The sequence below is a fragment of the Ornithodoros turicata genome, unplaced genomic scaffold (genome assembly GCF_037126465.1).
Source record: "Ornithodoros turicata isolate Travis unplaced genomic scaffold, ASM3712646v1 Chromosome48, whole genome shotgun sequence".
Classification (NCBI taxonomy): domain Eukaryota; kingdom Metazoa; phylum Arthropoda; class Arachnida; order Ixodida; family Argasidae; genus Ornithodoros; species Ornithodoros turicata.
In genome coordinates this window covers 546,046-564,582 of record NW_026999378.1, presented here as the reverse complement: position 1 = coordinate 564,582, position 18,537 = coordinate 546,046, and the positions used below count along the sequence as shown (strand labels likewise).

At 44.3% G+C, this 18,537-nt stretch overlaps 2 protein-coding genes across 2 annotated transcripts; both read left to right on the top strand.

The window, feature by feature from the left end:
• Nucleotides 1–7,235: 7,235 nt before the first annotated feature.
• On the top strand, nucleotides 7,236–16,629 carry LOC135374221 (uncharacterized). The gene is made up of 11 exons (XM_064607223.1): nucleotides 7,236–7,337; nucleotides 11,395–11,592; nucleotides 11,756–11,917; nucleotides 12,223–12,300; nucleotides 12,826–12,882; nucleotides 14,201–14,344; nucleotides 14,485–14,560; nucleotides 14,631–14,750; nucleotides 14,815–14,910; nucleotides 15,558–15,774; nucleotides 16,577–16,629. The coding sequence occupies exons 1-8, from the start codon at nucleotides 7,334–7,336 to the stop codon at nucleotides 14,635–14,637; spliced, it is 726 nt and encodes a 241-aa protein (XP_064463293.1). The 5' UTR covers nucleotides 7,236–7,333; the 3' UTR covers nucleotides 14,638–14,750; nucleotides 14,815–14,910; nucleotides 15,558–15,774; nucleotides 16,577–16,629.
• On the top strand, nucleotides 15,330–17,511 carry LOC135374210 (uncharacterized). Its single transcript, XM_064607206.1, has 4 exons — nucleotides 15,330–15,350; nucleotides 15,673–15,774; nucleotides 16,595–16,736; nucleotides 17,159–17,511. Exons 1-4 carry the CDS (start codon nucleotides 15,330–15,332, stop codon nucleotides 17,299–17,301), a joined length of 408 nt encoding a protein of 135 aa, XP_064463276.1. The 3' UTR covers nucleotides 17,302–17,511.
• The last annotated feature ends 1,026 nt before the right edge of the window (nucleotides 17,512–18,537 follow it).

The window sequence follows — 18,537 nt, the reverse complement described above, 5'->3', positions numbered from 1 at the left end:
ATGCATTGTCATGGGCGAGGGACTCTGATATCACCACGAAGGAGAGATTTTGCAATCCTTGATCTCGATCCCTGAAATATACCACAATCGGGTGCACTGTTGCCTGCGACGTATTCCAGTAAAACGACTGGGGCGAATTCTGGGCAATGAAAGAGTAGTTTTCTGAAAAATCTAATTGCACGATGGCCTCATCATGGGGAAGACTGTCTTTTAGTTGCTTCATGTAAACAGACTGTGACGAGCAGATGAAGTGATGTTTCTTTAAGGCTGAAAGTGCACATAGCAGGTTGTGATGAAACTCCTCTACTTGGACAACAAATGTTTGAAGCGACGCACGAACTCCAGGCACCCACTGCTGGTACGTGATATTGTCACAAAACTCTGACATCAGCTGGAGCTTTGTATCCAGTACGCTCTTGACTCCCGGTAACCCCGGACAGTCAGTACAGCTGCCCAGCATGCACTGTTCGCGTTCAGCGCTGCATACCATTGTACCAAGGAGTTCCTTGTAGCCGTTTTCTATCCCAGCCGCGTGGAGCATCATCTTCACATTCTGATGGTAACTGCAAACACACACAGCATGCGTTCCTGCATGGGTCCCCTGCGAGGACGCACCAGGGTGGCCTTAAGGAAGCAAATGTCGAAAAACCAGCTTTCAATGTAGGATTGTTGGCCCGCCACATGATGAAAGCTTCCTTCAGGCTGGCGAGCATGAGACGTTTCTGGTGCCCTTTCAACACGTCTTTCTTCCCCGGCATACAGTATGATATCAGATCGTCCTCGTAGAATTGAAGCACAGATTGCTTTGTGTCGTTGTCTAGAGCTGGTTTTCCCCTAGAGGTGCTTGGTTCGCTGAGGATTCCAGCATTTTTCTTCATTTCCCTAGCTTTCCGCACCATACGATCAGACGCTCCAAAATAACTGGCTGTCTGCTGTCTCGACCATGACGGCGGTGCCAGTGTCAATATCATTACTTTCCGCGATTTATTATCTTCTTCAGCAAATTTGTGTCTCAGTTCATCGAGCACAGTTGTGTAATCTTCGATCAGTACGGGACACGGTCCTTGTGATGTAGCCGGCTCGTCTATCCCAACCCCCAATGATGTTTCCAATGCCTTCCTGGCTTTTGATTCTATTTTGCGCAGTTTGGCTTGTGCATAGCCTTTTCGTTGATCCAGGGCTCTTTTTCGCGTCACTGGTGTTTCGCCAAGGAGTCCCAGGGACTCGTTGAGCGTCTGCAGATCTTGATCGATGTTGCTCGATATCTGTACCGGACTGGCCGCAGGTTCCGCCTCACTTGAAGTGTCCTCGTCATGATATTTCACACACTCTATGTAACACTTAGGACACAACCGATCGCCCGGAGTCAGCTGGAGCGACAGTGCATGCTTCGACAGTGTGGAAGATATTATTTTCGTCCCGCGCACATTCTTCTTGTGTTTGCTGAACGGGTCGACACAACACCTTGAAGCAAGCTTTTGGCTGTATTTTCGTGTGTATAGCAAATGATGGTCCTTGCAAATGCCAATGATTGAAGCAGCGGTGCGCTTAGCTCGAGCAGAAATCAGTGACTGTTCCTCTTGACTCAACTCGCTGAGCTTCGTGACGGAAGGGGTACGAACATATTTGTTGCAACCCTTTGGGCCAAAAGAGCAGAGCGTACTGTCACTCACATTGGTCGATGTAGATGGTGCATCCATGGTCGGAGCCGAGAGCTCCAGAAGGTGAGTAAACAAACGCCAACCGTAAGCTTCGGGTAAGATGACTGGTCAGGGTGGCTAGTGAGGATGATTGCCCATGTCAGTCGCCGCAAACTTTCGGAGGTTGCGGCATTCCTCACAGGCCACTAAAGCCGGAAGCGTCGCGACACTGAAGGCCACGCAGGCGTGTGTGTTTGGGTACCAGGTATTCACGGACCACGCATGAAACAATTCTGTAGACAATTCTCTCTCACTTGTCTAGCTCAAAACAGACGACTGCTTGGGAGCATCTTTATTTTTCAACGGGTGCTCTTCTTTCGAGGATGTACATATGATACCTGATATTGGATCACATAAACAGTTTGGTGTTCTCCTGAATCATGCGGCGGACTGGCGTCGTGCTTTTTTCTTTGGGCTAAAGTGCGCGAGTTCAATTGTTCACACTTCTAATACGAATAATGCAACAAAATAATGTTACGGTAATGAAAAATGTCAGTCTTTACATGTACCGTCGAAGGGAAGGTGCCTTCCCTGTGAGAGGGCGAAAATTACGTAAAAGGAAGATGAAGAAAATTTGCTTGCACGTTGCTTTAAAGAGAACGAATTGCTTCTATTACACTACTGTAGTAAACAGAATTTATCACTTTTTCTGTTTTTTTTATAAAGTTGTGTGTTTATTCATCCCAGTCACATAAGGGCACGCAACTTCGCCCTATACGCCCCTTGTCGTAACTGTGCTTCATTCAAAAATTATTTGCTGAAAAATAACAAAAAGTACCCTTTAGATTTTTAGTTATGTTTTAGATGACACATTTATCTTCACTTTCGCTTTGACAGATTCTTCGTATCGCGTTGGCCACATTTGTTTATTTTTTGTTGTATTATGCCGATTTCTGAAAATTCGGCATATTTGCCTAATTATATCCGGGTCTCATTTGGTACCTAAGCAATACTTTTTTTTTTCGTTGATTGGTCGAGTCACCAACTCCATGGCTACCAAATTTCAAGCTTCAGTTCGTAGGCAGTGAGTCAGCAGAAAATGTCAAACATTCACCGAAAACGCGCATTTTTGTCTCTGGATTACGTCCTGAAAGCCACATCAAAACAAGCTTTCTCGGATGTGGGTGAAAGACACATCCTTTTGGCTCACTTTATCGTTTACGAACCTGAAAAACATCTTGTCGTTTTCTCTGGAGAAGCAATCAAACGCACCTCGTTTTTGACGCAATTCCCGACCTTTAGCGGCACGTAGCGAAAAAAATGCCGCCGAATTCCGCGAAAATATTTCTTGGGTGTTGATTTCTCAAGTATTGGAACAAGGGATCTGAAAATCAGCGATATCCGCGGGGGTCGAGCCACCCGATTGGATCGCTTCATGTGGAATGACCCAGCCCTGAGACAATGGGATGACGTCACGACCAATGAGAACAGCCAGCAGGGGGCGCAGGAATGCTCTTCTCTCTTAGCCTCTCGCAGGTGGCGGTAGGAGCGCGCGCGCATGCGCGGCCGGGTGGAGCAGAGGGCGCTAGGAGCGCGCGTATGCGTAGCTGCCGCAGCGCGTCGCCTCAGTCAGTTGCTCGCTGGCTGTTGCGGAGAGCAGACGTGTGCTCGGTTGCTTCGCAGCCCCCCGCGCTCGCTCAGTTGCTGGCTGGCGGTCGCGGAGAGCAGACGTGTGCTCGGTTTGCGTGTGCTCGGTTGCTCAGTTTCTGCCTGGCTGATGAGCAGTGGAAAAAGGGGGTGATTTACCGATGTTTGCGCGTTGTTTTACTGTGCTCGTGTTAAGCCTTCTCTCGCTGTACGCGGATCTTTAGACTTGTTTAGCGGTGTCCCGTACCAAGCCTGTTGACGCACGTTTAGCGGTTCCCGCCTTGTGTTAGCCGCGTAGTGTTGTGATGCTGTGGCTAGGCCTAGTCGATTGCCTTTTCCCCGATGCGTACTGTTTTCTCCGTGCTGTTTAGCAGTAGCGGTTAGACCTTTTCTCTCGCATGCCTAGACTTGTTCAGCAGTGTTGCCATTTTTACCCGCCGCTAGTGTCTTGTTCTGTCTTTCTCGCATAGAGCTACGATGGTGGCGCCGTCTGGTGTGATGCCTTGCAACTAAGTAGCCGCCTGTCGTCGATCTCTTCAACTACCCGACGCCAACAAGCGCTGGTCACCCCGGAGCCATTTCTTCGTCAAGGAATCGTTGATTTTCGAATAAATTGTTGCTCTCCACTGTATTTCTATCTGTTTATTTTATTTTCTACCTATTTTTTATCAGCTGAAGTAGCCGGAAACTCACACAGTGGTCTGGACACGGCTTAGATGCTCCCCAATTAGTGTAATGACTCCCTGAATGATCCTAATTACTGTGGAGGGTTCCAAAGTGCTCTAATTGCTAATTAATGGCGTCGAGGCCTCTGTGTGAGTTCCCGGATACTTCAGCTGATAATATACTACTCTCGGGGATGTGTTTTATAGGGATTTATATTCCACGCTCAAATACCAAGATTTCTACACAAATACCTCCATCAGCATATCGAGCAAAGTTAATACTGGCACTCAACAACATCTAACAAAAAACAAATAAACAAACAACCCACTTCTCGTCAATTCAGCTTTGATAAGCGCCTTTCCTCTGTGTAAACGCAGTAAAAGAAGAAAAGAGCCGTGAAGAATTTTATGCACTTGTGCTTCAATACCAGTAACTGCAGAAAGCTGTAGCACACGCTAATAAACTGAGAAAGACACACTCACTTCTGCTATCAGAAAATTATTGCCTAATGCGACACACACAACTGCGTTGTCGCTGCGTGTGTAAAGAAAGCCAGGCCAAGGGTATACACAAATTCCCTTAAGCGATCAGGGAAAATCACTTCTACTCCGACAGCATCTTATGATATACGCTGAATTTTTACGGGTGAAAAGTGCAACAAAAAAGGCACTGCTAATCAAGACCACACGCACGACACTAGAAAACACGACAGGGAAAAGGCTTAAGGCGGAGCGCTCAGGAGTAATAGCAGCATCACCGTACATCGCTACGAAACTCAACGGCTAACACAAGATGCGTATGCTTTTCTAACACAAGATGACAAAAACAAGATACTAGCTGCGGGTAAAAACTCCAACAAGAAAGACACTGCTAAACAAGTTCAGACATGCGACATCGCACACAAAGCACCGCTCATCGGGGAAAAGGCCTAAGCCTGCGACAGAAAATTATAGAGCATACACAAGTTCATTTTTCTATTTCGCGTAAGCTAAACGCGGATCTATATTTCTTGCTTGCTTCCATTTCTAATTTTCCTTCTTTTTTTTGTTTATTTTCAGTTTCCTTCTTTCTCTTTTTCGGAATAGCAAGCTGGCAATAGCCTGGCTGACATTTCGTTTTTTTTTTTCTTCGTGTTTTCTTTCACTCTATTAAACATATCCCCTCCTTGGAAAACGACGCACAATTTCTCTTTCCTTAGCAGGGAATATAACTTAAATTTTCAATGATTCACACAAAGTAATGAACTGCTGAAAATGACAAAATCAATTTAAGAAATACCCTGTCGTTGTTGTCATTCCCTACGTAGTGTTAACACGACGACAGTGAGTCTTAGTTGGTGTCTCTTCTAAAAATACGACATGCAGCAGATCATTATCCTTGCGGTAAATCCTTTATACCAGTGCCAGCAGAATGTATTCAGAAAGGCTTCGAGTGTGTGAGGTGGGCCCAAGGCGTGTTGATGGGCGCGCACTGCTCTGTTGTTGTATGCTTGCAGTCAATGATGCTGAAATGACTAGTTTTTTTTTTTGAGTCATTAGCGACTCATCTATTTAGTGAAAGGTCGTGCGCTTGTGAACATTTGTAAACTGGTTTGGTTTAAAAAATGATGAGGGGTACAGCGTCTTGCCAATGATGTTCTCATTTACCCGTTCCACTCAATAGTATTGCAAAAACATATGGGTGCAAGCGAATCAAAGTAAAATGAAATTAATCCTCTTCTGTATTATAATTGTTGCGAAAAAGCACGGCTCCATTTTTTTCTTGGATGTATAGACAACATGCATTCCTGAGCCGCTTTCTGTTTTTGATCCATGACTTGAAAACCCGAGACGAGGTAGGGACGAAAACAGACATACACAAACACGGTCTCAGAACAGGAGGTAACAGGTAACAGGTGGCCGTTGAGCTTCGTAGCGCTGTGCGGTGACTCAGTGATTATTCCTGAGCAATCCGTCTTAAGCCTTTTCCCTGCTCGCTTAAGTGGAATTTCTTCTTTCACTGCTTTTACGCAGAAGAAAGCCGTTTGTCAATACTGAATTCATGAGAAGTGGGTTGTTTATTTGTTTTTTGTTAGATGTTGTTGAGTGTCAGTATTAACTTTGCTCGATTTGCATGCAGTAAGCTGTTTGCAGTTATAGGTATTTGTGTAGCAATGTTGCTATTTCAGCGTGGAGTATAAATTCCTATAAAACACATCTCCTTGTGCATTCCTGAGCTGCTGACTGTGTGTGCTTTTTTCTGATTTGTGACGTCATCATGGCATGTCTGGACTTGTTTAGCAGTGTCTTTCTTGTTGCCATTTTACCAGCCGATAGTATCTTGTTGTTGCCATCTTGTGCTAGCCGTTGAGCTTCGTAGCGCTGTGCGGTGACTCAGCGATTATTCCTGAGCAATCCGTCTTAAGCATTTTCCCTGCTCGCTTAAGTGGAATTTGTATACCCCTGTCCTGTGCTTTCTTTACGCAGCGATAATGTGACTGTGTATGTAGCAATATGCAAGAATTATCTGATGGCACAAATGGGTATCTTTTTCGCAGTTTATTAGCGTATGCTTCGGTTTATGAAGTCGTGGCAATTCCAGCACAAGTGCATGCAATTTTTCGCTGCTCTGTTCTCCTTTCACTGCTTTTACGCACAAGAAAGCCGCTTTGTGAAGCTGACTGCATGAGAAGTGGGTTTGTTTGTTTGTTTGTTTGTTTGTTTGTTTGTTACATGTTATTAGGAGCTCGGTACGTTGAAGAAGTAAGCTGTTTGCAGTTATAGGTATTTCTGCAGAAACGCTAGCATGTGAGCGAAGGGTAGAAATTCCAATGAAGCACGCCACCCTCAGTGTAAATTAATTATCTTGGATGTGAGTCTGCTTCACTGCATGACAGGGCCTGGTAGGCTGAAATGGCAAGAGGGAAAACTTGGACTCCAGTCGACTTACATTATGCGCCAGCATATAGCCTTTTTTGAAGGCGCACACAGCCTTGAAGAACGTTTAGAAAAGTCCATCTATCATCATGTAAAGTTTTACCCGCGCACTTATACTAATACCCCAATAACGCTTCCCGAATGACGCGAATGCTACGCCGCAACCCCATCCCACCAAGCCCACGCAACCCCTGCGCAGCACAGCAGCCAGCAACTCGCCCATGCACTCGCCACTCGACGCGCTGCACTCGCGGCCAGCTGTCTCTTGAGCAGCCAATCCAATCCAGGCCCATTTGCTTTCCCGCCTTCAGCTCTGTCGAACGCGTTGTGGTGTTGTCTCTTGTCTCTGTGTGTGCATCGGGAAATCTCCTGCTTTATGTGACAAGCGTGTGAGTGCATGTGTACACAGAGACGTGGGAGTCGTGCTGATCGTCTGTGAAGAACTTTACGGATAGCTTTTCAACAATGGGTGAGTCACGAAGTACGAGTTCCATTCTGTTGTTGCAGCCCCTTGCAACGAACAATGAACGCAACCTGAAAAGGATTGTGTTCGCTAATGGGCATCTAAAGCCCAGCAAACCATCAATATCCCACAGACCTCCCAAATTGGTCTCACACGTCACAGATGTCACGCGTATCCTCACAACGTCCGCTGTATATCCACCATGAGACGTCACAAATATCCCCCAGTGAATATTCTGTGGATATACTACGAATATCACAACAATGACATTTCATTACCTTACAAGGATTTATTGTGTCGATAACAGCCATTTCCAGCATTCTCAGACGTGGCAATTTCTCACTCTTTCCTCATAATAACAATATTGATTTTATACCCTCATATCCATACCTTTTCTAATCATATTTGTAACGACTCATCACGTATCGCATCATAGTCAATAAACAAAAGAGAGAGAGAGAAAAAACATATTTTACCTTTTCCACGGGAATTATAATGATCGGTCACGCATGTTGACGGATATAACAAGAATGAAGTTCCTAACAAGCGCGAGCCGAAGCGTAACGACGTCTGCCGCCTCATCGCCATCGACATTCCCCAACCCCCGTTTCAAACAGGCGAGGCGCGTCGTCGTAGCGGTTCGGTAGGATATGACATGTTACACGGAAGGGTCTTTGGAACCTCAGCATCATGCGTATTTTGTACTGGAATCTCGGGAGCATCGAGGCAGCACTGGCCAGTACGTCGAACAACTACGTTGTGCATAACAACGATTGCCGTGGTGTGCGAGAGCTAGCGTTCCTTTGTTCTCCGGCTTTGCAGTTAAGGTGAGTTCGTTCTTCCTTTTGCCTCACTTAAGATTTGTGCGTTGTTGTTTTTTCAACAATCACATGTTGTAGATGTGTGGAGCAATGACAGCTTTGTATCTGAGTAAACAGCTGTAGTTTGCTTTACCTGCAGAGTCTGGTGCGTATCACTGACGAACTCATGCGAACGGCGGAACTGTGTGAGATTGTGTGTGTACAGCTACAAAGTGCAAGTCCAATTCTTCACATCTCTTTGATTCAGGATTTGATTGGGAATGATGAAAGCAATGGTGAAGCAAATTCTATTAACTATGCACAGCCTGCTAGTAGATAAGCTTGGCTCAGCTACAGTTGTCTTTCATATAAAGGATAGCAGTTATGTTTTCACGTTCGACCGCACTGTTTTTCAAAGTTCCTTGTTTTTTTCATGACCGCTTATCTTTCTTAAATGTCACATGGACGCCATGTGACTCTAGATTAATAAAACATGACTGTTTTACAGTATCCACACACAACCATGGATAGCCTCACACATGTGTAAAGTTACTGGTGTCCCTACAACACTGAAGAGCCAGGCATAAACCGGAAGACGTCGCTTGGGTCTGCCAGTGATTAGGCACTGTATACTGCAAGAGAAACTGCGGTAAGTCACTGTCTTGCATTTGTTCCCACTTTTTGCAGAGTGTCTGTGCTTTACGCCTATTTATGGCAGTGTTTGAGCTGCTATCCCAATAGATGGAATTAACTATGTTATTGATTATCTTTCAGGGATGACGGTTGCGAAGTGGCGTAGCAATCACGTGATTATTATTATTATGACCATTATTGTCTTATTATGCGTCTTATCCGTGTCATCCTATATTCTTAATAATTAGCCTATTTATGTTGTAATATCATATTTTGTACTATTAGAAAGAGCGTTTCTTACAGTGCATGTAACATCACTGTACTTGGTTTGTGTTCAATAAACAAGAGTTCGTTGGTACGATGTTCTCTGTTGCAGAGTAGTATTTTCCGTAGAATAAGTAAAAATTGCAAAAAAATCTTCAAAATACAATAATAATAATACGTCCTGTATATGTCCTCTATATGTCCAAATATCCCTGACAGACATTCCTGGAACCTTCCCTGGATCAGCAAATGTGGAAGAAATACGGGTCCTCTGTCTGTCCCAGAGACGTCAACGGGCTATTCAGCCTAGTCCCTGGGATATCCCAAAATCCCAAGTGGGATATCGTGTGGACGTTTCTGAGACATATATTGTTTACTGGGAGGGAACGAGGGAGTTCTTGCTTTTACGTTCTGGGCTTTTCAGACTACTAATCGTGTGCGTACTAGACTTTCCGGGTATTTGCTGTTGCTGATACTTTGTTTATAAGCGGCAATCAATGTTATTTATCAAAGAGTTTATAGTGTGGCGCACAGTTTCGTTGTTATTATACATGGAAATGTGGTATTCCTAGCGTGAAAGTGTCACTTCCAGTTGCTACTGCTAGTGTTCCGTGTTCTTGAGTGCGTCCTGTTCGCGGATGCCGTTACTACTAGTTACTACGTCGTTACGGTGAACGTAATCTGTGCGTAGTAAGTGATGGCGATCCGATAACCGCGCGTCGTCTGCTAGCTCCAAATGCGTCGACAGGGCAGCGCTTTCCTCGGAGTGCGGATGCGTGGACCAATGAATGGTCAGAACACCTCAAGGATAACACATCGGGAACAATCGAGAAAGTGTTGATAAGATTATCAACACTTTCTCGATTGTTCCTAAGGTGTTCTTCCGCCCTCTACGCTTCCCTGCCCAGGCGAATGAGCGCAGTGATTGAGAGTGGAGGGGCACCAACGCGTTACTGAGGTCCCGTGTTCCACAGCGTTTCTTTGCCTCATTTTGTATAAATTTATTATTTCCTTTTTTAATCCTAGCCACCAAGCGAGGCTTGCTTGCTTCACATAACACCAGTAAATAAAATGAGGTAATCCCTCGCTTGTGCCAGTTTCTCGGAGTAGCCGTGGTCCTTTGCATTACTGTGACACCTTTCACAAAAAGTCCTGACGACCGCAGGAACTGCTCAAATGTGGCCTAATCCCGGTGTACTTATGCTTCAAAAACAGTAAACAGGAACAAAAGGAAACAGGTTACAATTCCCATTGCGCTCAGCATTCCGCGGAAAGCGCTGCCCCGTCGACGCATTTGGAGCTAGCAGACGACGCGCGGTTATCGGATCGCCATCTCTCCCGTCTGGTGGCGCTGCGCAGCACCTCAGCCACCAGGGGAACGGAAGTGAGGCGAAGGCGACGGTAGCACAGCAACTTGGTTCGGGAACCCGCTTTTACGGGGGCTGGAGGTATCAAACAAGTATGTCGCAAGCAGTACTATTCATTGAGTGTGCTAATCTGTACTATAGTGTACGAATGTTGCGTGTATTGCTAATAATTTTGCGGGCTGTGTCACTAGAATGAAGCCATGATTGGGGAGGCGGAAGCATGTGACAGAAAAAAAAAACAGAAACATGTCCTTGCTTTGGGAATATGAAAGACGAATTCAATGGACCTTTTCCATATTCGCGTCGCCCCTTGCGGCGGAATGTCGAACATCGTGTCTTTCCCCCCAATAATGGTGACGCTTCCCATTCGTGAATTACATGCAACAAGTAAAGTGGTGGATCAGAAAGCCAGAACGGCCACTGGAATAGTTATTTAAACGTGTTACGGAAGAGAGGAAGCTTCCCAACTCCACACGTAAAGCCGGCAACTGTGAAGTGATGTTAAGTCTTGAACATAATTCAGGGCCCTTGCCTATTTTCTGTGAAGGACCTCAATACAAGAAAGTTGTCACTGGGAATAAGTATGTGCTGAGGAATACCTGTGGTGACAACTGTTGCGTTCTGCTGGATTGAAGTACAGAACATTGCCTTTTTCTCAACAACGAGAAGGCCGTGTATTATTGGAAGACGGTTCCTCCAGAAAAATGACCTGTACACCTTTCCGTGCCCATCGTCGTCATTTGGAATTTATGCGGCATCAGGACCCTCAGACACTAGCGTCTGGCCATTGGAAATCGTATCATCAAAATGTATGAAGCTCCCGTTTCAAGGACAGTGGGCAGTCTTTCCGTTGCTGCACTCTGAGCTGTTGAGGGACAGTGGCTGTGATGTTGAGGTTGCTTGAGTATTTATTCTATTACAGAAAGGATGCTTTTCAAGGTGTGCTTGACTGAAATTTGTAGACGTTCGTTGTGCTCTTATTACAATATTTTTCTGCAGATCAACAACATTTTTTTATTGTCAAATTCCCTGGAGGAGACAACGACGTTGCTGTGCTGCACTCAACTTGGGCTGAAGATGGGCACTGTTGGTGGCCACCAGAGAGGATTTCCAACAAACTGCGATCTATGATTGTTAGGGGACACGCCCCATTGCAGAGCTGGAACAAAGTCGAATGTTCTGTAATTGATAGATTCTGTAAGTATGCTGTCAGTGAGTGTTTAAGAATGCCTCAGGGGTGCCATAATGTTCTGTAAAGTTAATGTGGGCTACATTCTTGATATGCCTATGCACTATCCTGTGCCTATGCACTGTGTATGTTCCTGCAATCATTCATTATATGCTACTACCGCATGTAAAGGTACATACGAAGAAGCACGCAGAAAACTCCCTCATGCCGAGCATACCTCGGATCTGCAGTCCGATGTTGACTCACGTCGACTTAGAAAGAAACGAAGCCGGTTAACCAGTAGCACCGATTCTGACAGCAGTGATGGAGAACTTGAACTTCCACCACCTCCAGGTATGACATTAATTGGCCTTATATGCCAGAGTAATGGTAATGATTGTCAGAGGGACTGGCGGCATTATAGACGATACAAACACTAGCCTCATCAACGGCCAGGCAATTCGACGTGATTAACTAAGGCAATTTGTAAAAAAATGGGTGATGGGTCAGTGACATCCCCACCATTTTTTTTTTGTCAACTACCTTAGTTATCACGGCGTAAACGTATTGCTATATATTTTTGTTATCTGTGTTACTGTATGATGTTTGCTGCAATGGTCAGTGACCTGAATTTATGGGCTCTTTCGTTTTCGGTGTAGACATAACAAACTCAGTGAAGCGTGCACAGCAAGAAGCTCGCAAACCACCCTGCCCACCAGGAGCTGCTGTACCTTCCGGTAAGAAATGCATACTAATTATGGCTACAATCTGACTTGTTTATTACGTTTACTTCCAAGAAGCTATAACAGTGTACCTAACAGTCTGCACTTTGCATGCAGCGCATCTCAGAGATTTTGAATATATTTTGCGATGTATAACTACACCGTTGCAGTCAATCTGTAAGCATTGTCATGCTGTCATAGGGACAGTTTTATGCTGCCTCCTAATGAGTACATACATTGCATGAATATCTGTTACAGGATGACAATACATTACAGTCGACTGCAGTATATCTGCGTTACTTTCACAAGCCAGCAGTGTGTTTGAACATCCTCATTTGTTGCGAACATTTTGTTCGAATTGCGCTAGGGCTACCTGCATGTTTAACTTGCCTGGCCAATGAACTTAACTGCAAAAATGACATCTGTATTGCTCTCATAGCTTTCTTTGTAAGAATTATGTAAGGGCAGAAAACACCCTGTGTGATTTCTACAGAGTATGTGCAGCATAAAGTGAACGATATTAACTAAAATCATTTACAGGTCCCTCTGAAGATTACTCTGGGGAATGCACAGTTCTGTCACAGGATATAAGTCATGGTAGGGAATTCTCTTCAGGGGATGCTCTTGCAGCTATATGTATATAAGGTTTGCCTATTGGTCCCTAATGAACGTTTTCCAGGGATTTCAGGAGCAGAAATGCTTCAGTATGTTGTATTCAGTTCAGCATGTTCTAGCAATGAAACGATGCGAAATGTGATGCATTGCGCTGTGATGCATTGCGATGCGATGCGGGTGTTATCATATGTAGAGGTCCTATTTTTAGGCTTAAAGAGTTCTTAAAAGAGTACTAGAAACAGAGTTATATATACATAAAAATGCGCAACCAGTTTTCATGCTAAGAAAGCTTGTTTTTTCTTTCTGTTGTGGGGTTGTGAACTCGTCAAGTCTACAGTGACTGTTTTTTTCACTCCTCTTCACACGTATATGCGGAAGTAAATAATAATATAGGTTGGGGCAAAAGTTCACGGAAAATGGCAGTTCCAGATATCTTCGCCCTTGTGGTACGGAGTGACAAACAGGTGACTGGGTTGTCCAGACAGGCTTTTCCAATTTTGTGCGCTCCTGTACCCTGTGAATACCATGCTGCAATAAACAAGTATGTAAGCACTACGTTCCATAAAGTTTTGTCCCAAGCTGTGCATCTCGATAACAGGTATTTTTGATTAATTGAGAGCTGGACAAGCTGCATGCCATCAACAGTACCTGCTTGACCTAAGAAAGCTTATCACTCACGTAAATATTGTTCTGCGAAAACTGAGAACACAGTTAAGAGTTACATGATGGGACCGCAGCCCTAACCCCACAACGACAGCATATTTATCATGGCTGTTTCATTGTTAAGATGTCCCTCTCCAATGGCTTGGGTTCTAATTACATCAAAAGTTCTACATAAAATATATGAGTAAAGCACACACGCATGAATCTGAATCGACTCCAGCTAGCCAGCAAGATGTTCAGAGCATGCAGGGCATTGACTTGTCAAATGTACCAAAAAGCCATACCAGTAACTCTCTTTCATTGTAGTGTTTTCATAAAAATTGCTTAACACTGACATGCTGTCGGTTACATTGTCCTCATTTTCCCGTGGAATTCTTGTGTTTCAGAAAAAAAATCTATGGACACTAATTCAAATAGCTGGACATTAGCCATTTAAGTCTGGTATAAGAAACTATTAAGATTGTGCTGATCTATATTATGTCACCCTGCTCAGGGTCCATTCAAGGGCTATATTGCCAAGTACTCCTGCTTTACAGGCTAAACAGAATTCCCATTGCACTAGCACATTTTATAGCTGACATGTTGCAGTTGTGGATGGTGCTGGTGTCAGTTAAACCCCTAGGCGGGCATGTTTTAGGATATCAAGCTTCCAGCAACTATGCAAGGCACGGTTTAGTACTTCAAGAACATGCGTCGTCCCAGCAACTCGGCCAGCACGCAGGTGGCTTTCAACAAGGCGCTGCATCATCACCTTGGAGTCCCTTTCTTGGAGAAGGCAGAGGTAGGACAGTTGTACTGCCAGCACTACATGCATAACACTGTCGGGACTGTAGTGTACAAGAGCCTGTGTGCACTTGTTACTGACGCTATTTTATTGATATGTGAACATTACATCAGAGCAATATAACTGAATCTGTGTAGGATATGTCGGCGAAAACAACTCTATTGGACCGCAGGGACCAACTGTACAGCAGGGATACCACTGTGGATATGTATGGTAATGTAAACCCTGCACCAAAATGTAACTTTACAAAAAAAAGATTCATTTATTCTGTTCTCTACTTCAGCTCGTGACAGCCGTGTTGTATATGGTGCCCCCTTCTCGGAATACCAATCTCCAACATCTGAGACTAGTAATGCAAGGCGCTTTTGTCCGGTCAGTAACATCGCGCCTATGGTCCACAGAGGTATGGCCGTGCAGATTGTATTATTGTTATCCGCTTAACAAAGCGGCACTGGGGAATATTTCAGAAGAAATGCGCAAGTCGCAGCACAGGTTGCAGCCCAGTGCACTTGTCCAGCATAGCTACAGCACTTCCATTGCTTGTTGTACTACATTGGAGACAGGTACGACAGCAAGCATGTACCTGGGACAGCAAGCATAGTTTAATTGAAGTTGGCTCTAGCCGGGGCACCGTGTTTGGGCATTCCCATTCCAGTTGAAGGGATGCCCAGTAGTAGCTGCGAACTGCGCAAAGCTGATGAAAGAGTGATAGCTCCTTCAGTTCGTGCCATCAATAGAGGGCTTTCTTTCTTCGGATTGGACAATTTATTAGAACCTATGCTACCAGACACTGTAGAGAGACGTACACGGTATCGAGCTGAAGACAGCTCTCTCAGAACCTTCACAGTTCTGAATTTCTAACTGCGATGCCTTCAACTGGAATGAGAATGTCCAAACACCTGCTTCCGATGATGGAAATGAATGTTTCGAGGCCGGAACCGAATAAGGGACAAACATACACAGCCTCGAGTGCCTAAGAACGATGAAAGAAGTCCCTGAAAAGGTTAGCCAGCTGTAGGACTGAAGAAGGTGTGGGTTCGAGTCCTACAGCTGGCTAACCTTTCCTGTGACTTCCTTCTTTCATCTGCCTCCTATGTTTTGGTTAAGCCTCTTCGTTAGCCAGGGTAGCTCTCCCTCTGCTGTGCCTGCCGGAGCTGCATTAAAGTCAGTCATGTACAGCTCAGCAACAGTAAAATGTTAACCACATTAGTGCAGGATTTGAAAACGAGGTTCTCCGGCTATTGCATGTGATAAAAATCGCCCAAGAGGACCAGACATCTCAATTGAACACTGTCACATCTGCCCTGGAGCGTCAAACTGTGCAGGCGGCCCTTGACGAGTACAATGCTCTGGAGCCATATGAAGAACTAGATCAGTTTCTGGCATTCGATCGCTGTCTTAAGCATGAGAAGGAAATGAAAAAGTCGGTAAGCTGATAATTATTCTGCTGACTTCGATGGTGACGTTCTGGAATCACCTCTGTTAAAATCTGAGATGGACAACTGTTACATTGGAATGTGTTTGGGACACTGTTATTCAATACACAGCTGATTTACATTTAACATTTAAAAATAAATTTCGAACTCCCCTTGGTGTGAACGTTCGCCCCAACTAATTAGATTCGTCGTCTTTGATTCGAGAAAATACGATAATTACTCAGTAAGTGTAGACTGAGCTGAAAAGCCGGAAACACTGTCATCTCAAATTTGTATGGATATTCAATACTCTGTTCAGTATTGGGCATTGTTTTCTATAATTCGATTCGATTCCACTTCAAATATTGAGATTCCCACACTCATGCATATAACCCGTAATTCATAAACCAATTTATGAAAAAAAACATGTTTTACTGTACTGCAATTCGATCAGGCATAGTAGATGCTGGCACAGATCTCTATTTCCACAAGCACGCTTTGACACGTAACACATGTGCAAATTTTTAGATTCATCTGGATCGGGAATGTCCAGACACATTTCTTCTGAAATTGAAAAATTTTGAGGCCTGTTGTGTAGCATAGTGTTTTGTTCAGTTAGCGAAACATTTTGTGTGCGTATTACACGATTACAGGATAACATGATGTGTGGGAAAGGCATTCATTGAATCACCAAGAACTTGTGAAATTTTATCCCGCAACCCTATTTTGAAAATTAAACCACAGTCTCATCTTCCACAAACTGTGTAGTACTGCTGTTCACTCCACTTCTACACAACTACTACTTTTACTATAGTTGGCCATGCTGCAATAGTATTGGGGAACGAACACCAAGGGTGCTACACTGAGACTCCTGCGGCCACTAATGACTGATGATGTGGCCACTGATTTTAGCTGGAAAGGTGGAAAGGGGAAGATAAAGTTTTGTTATCTCCTCTGCTGTGATGCCGTCTTCCGTGAGTAACTCACATCTGTACGTTTCAACGCACATCAGGCAGAAATATATATATAAAAAAACACAGATGCATTCGATCTAGATTTAAATCATCTCGGACATGGCGGTTTTCTTCTTTTTCAAAGTGATGCAGTAATAATAATATCTACAGGGTTCTTCTAGAAGGCGTGAGTTTAGCCAAATCCAAACCTTGCAGATTAGTATGTATTTTTTCGGAGTTTTGCTGGGAGTTTTAGTGAGCATTGTGATCCTGTAGAAATTAAAGTCGAGCAAAGTGTCCTTTTTTCCAATGGCCCATCTCACTCTAAAGCTGTCATTTTGTTCTGTGTGTGCCTCGCAAGAACTTCAGTAAATGAAGCATGTTTAGTTGTCGATCCTGTGTGCTAATGTGTCACTTATTGCCTTCCAAATGTATTTCTTCAGGGTGCATCAAATCAAATCGGCTACTCAAGAATACGACAGATTCGGAGATCGAGTGTCACATAAAATCGTGGCTTCGACACGCCAAAGAACGCATAGACAGAAAGGCCGCTAACAAGGAAAAGCCAACAGCATCTCAGGTTTGACATGTGCCACACACAAGGACTGTGACATTTTTGGTTTATGTTACATATTTTTCCATCACGCTTCATTATCAGTAATGAATGCCTGTGCAGTCCTGTACATCTTTAAGTGTTACAAAATTCATGTATTCAAACTATGAAGGTTACCTGCATGCAATTTTTGCCTGTACATTCTATTGCCTGGTGGACGTGTGTGACATGTTTTGTGACTGTAGTTTGGCTAACTAATTCAGGTTCACTAATTAACTCTCTAATCAATGCTCTTCCAGAAAAGCTTGCATAGGAGAATTTGAGGGAACCCTCGTTCAATGACATCTTGTTTTTAATTTTGACACAGGCTTATACACTGACTCGGCCGCTTCGCAAATTATTCTGAAATGACGCAGAAACCAAGGTGAAACTCACGTATTGAGCGCAGAAAGGGTTGCAGCCACTGTCAGATGAACATTGACACAAGTCGCAGGGACTTTCGAAGCTGTCGCCCCGCCGAGCTGACAGCGGCGAGTACTGTGCTATCCAGACAATATTAGGGTGTGTGCTGTTTAACATGTCACTTGTGTCATAGCGCGTAATTAACAGATAGCGGCTGTTGTACTTCTGTGCGCAGTATGTGCAGTTTTGCCACAGTGTCAGCTTATTCATTGTAATTTGTGCGACGGCAACATTGTGTATGCTTGCTTTCATGCCTTTTGAGACAAGGTATTTTTAAACATGGGTAGTGCGCAGTCCTTCTGTTGTAGCTTTTCCAGAAAAGCGCTAATTAACACCTTGATTGGTGAATCCTAATCAGCTAGCTAAACTACAGGGTCTTACCCTATAAAAGTCCACACGCGCCGGCATGCCGTGCTCGCTAATTACTCAATGCAGGTGGCACATTGCGTCGTCTACGTGTTAAGCTCATAAGGACATTCAATCATGGTAAATTTCATAGTGAACGAGCTTTGCAGCGCGAAGTTATAACGGAAAACGTGCAATTCCTCTACTCAAAACAATCAAGATATCGGTTTTGCGAAGAGCAGTTGACATGCCGCTCCCCAGACGGCGGCGTGTCGCATGTCCCGCCAACTGGGTGGAATTGCAGTTTTCATTAGCTTTCGTGCATTTTGCTCCTGAAATAAGCAACGTACGGAAGGTAATTGCCGAGATACTTAGCAGATGACAACCAAAAGGGATACCGCCTGCTTATACTGAAAGGTAGTGAAATAATGTAAATCGGAGACGTCTCTGCCTGCCAAATCG

Coding starts and splice junctions, on each gene's coding strand:
- LOC135374221 (XM_064607223.1), top strand. Junction 12,301..12,825: donor AGGAGCTGCTGTACCTTCCG/GTAAGAAATGCA, acceptor AATCATTTACAG/GTCCCTCTGAAGATTACTCT. Junction 12,883..14,200: donor GTCACAGGATATAAGTCATG/GTAGGGAATTCT, acceptor GGCATGTTTTAG/GATATCAAGCTTCCAGCAAC.
- LOC135374210 (XM_064607206.1), top strand. CDS start 15,330: ATGAAAGAAGTCCCTGAAAAG. Junction 15,775..16,594: donor AGAAGGAAATGAAAAAGTCG/GTAAGCTGATAA, acceptor ATGCTGCAATAG/TATTGGGGAACGAACACCAA. Junction 16,737..17,158: donor CTGCTGTGATGCCGTCTTCC/GTGAGTAACTCA, acceptor GTATTTCTTCAG/GGTGCATCAAATCAAATCGG.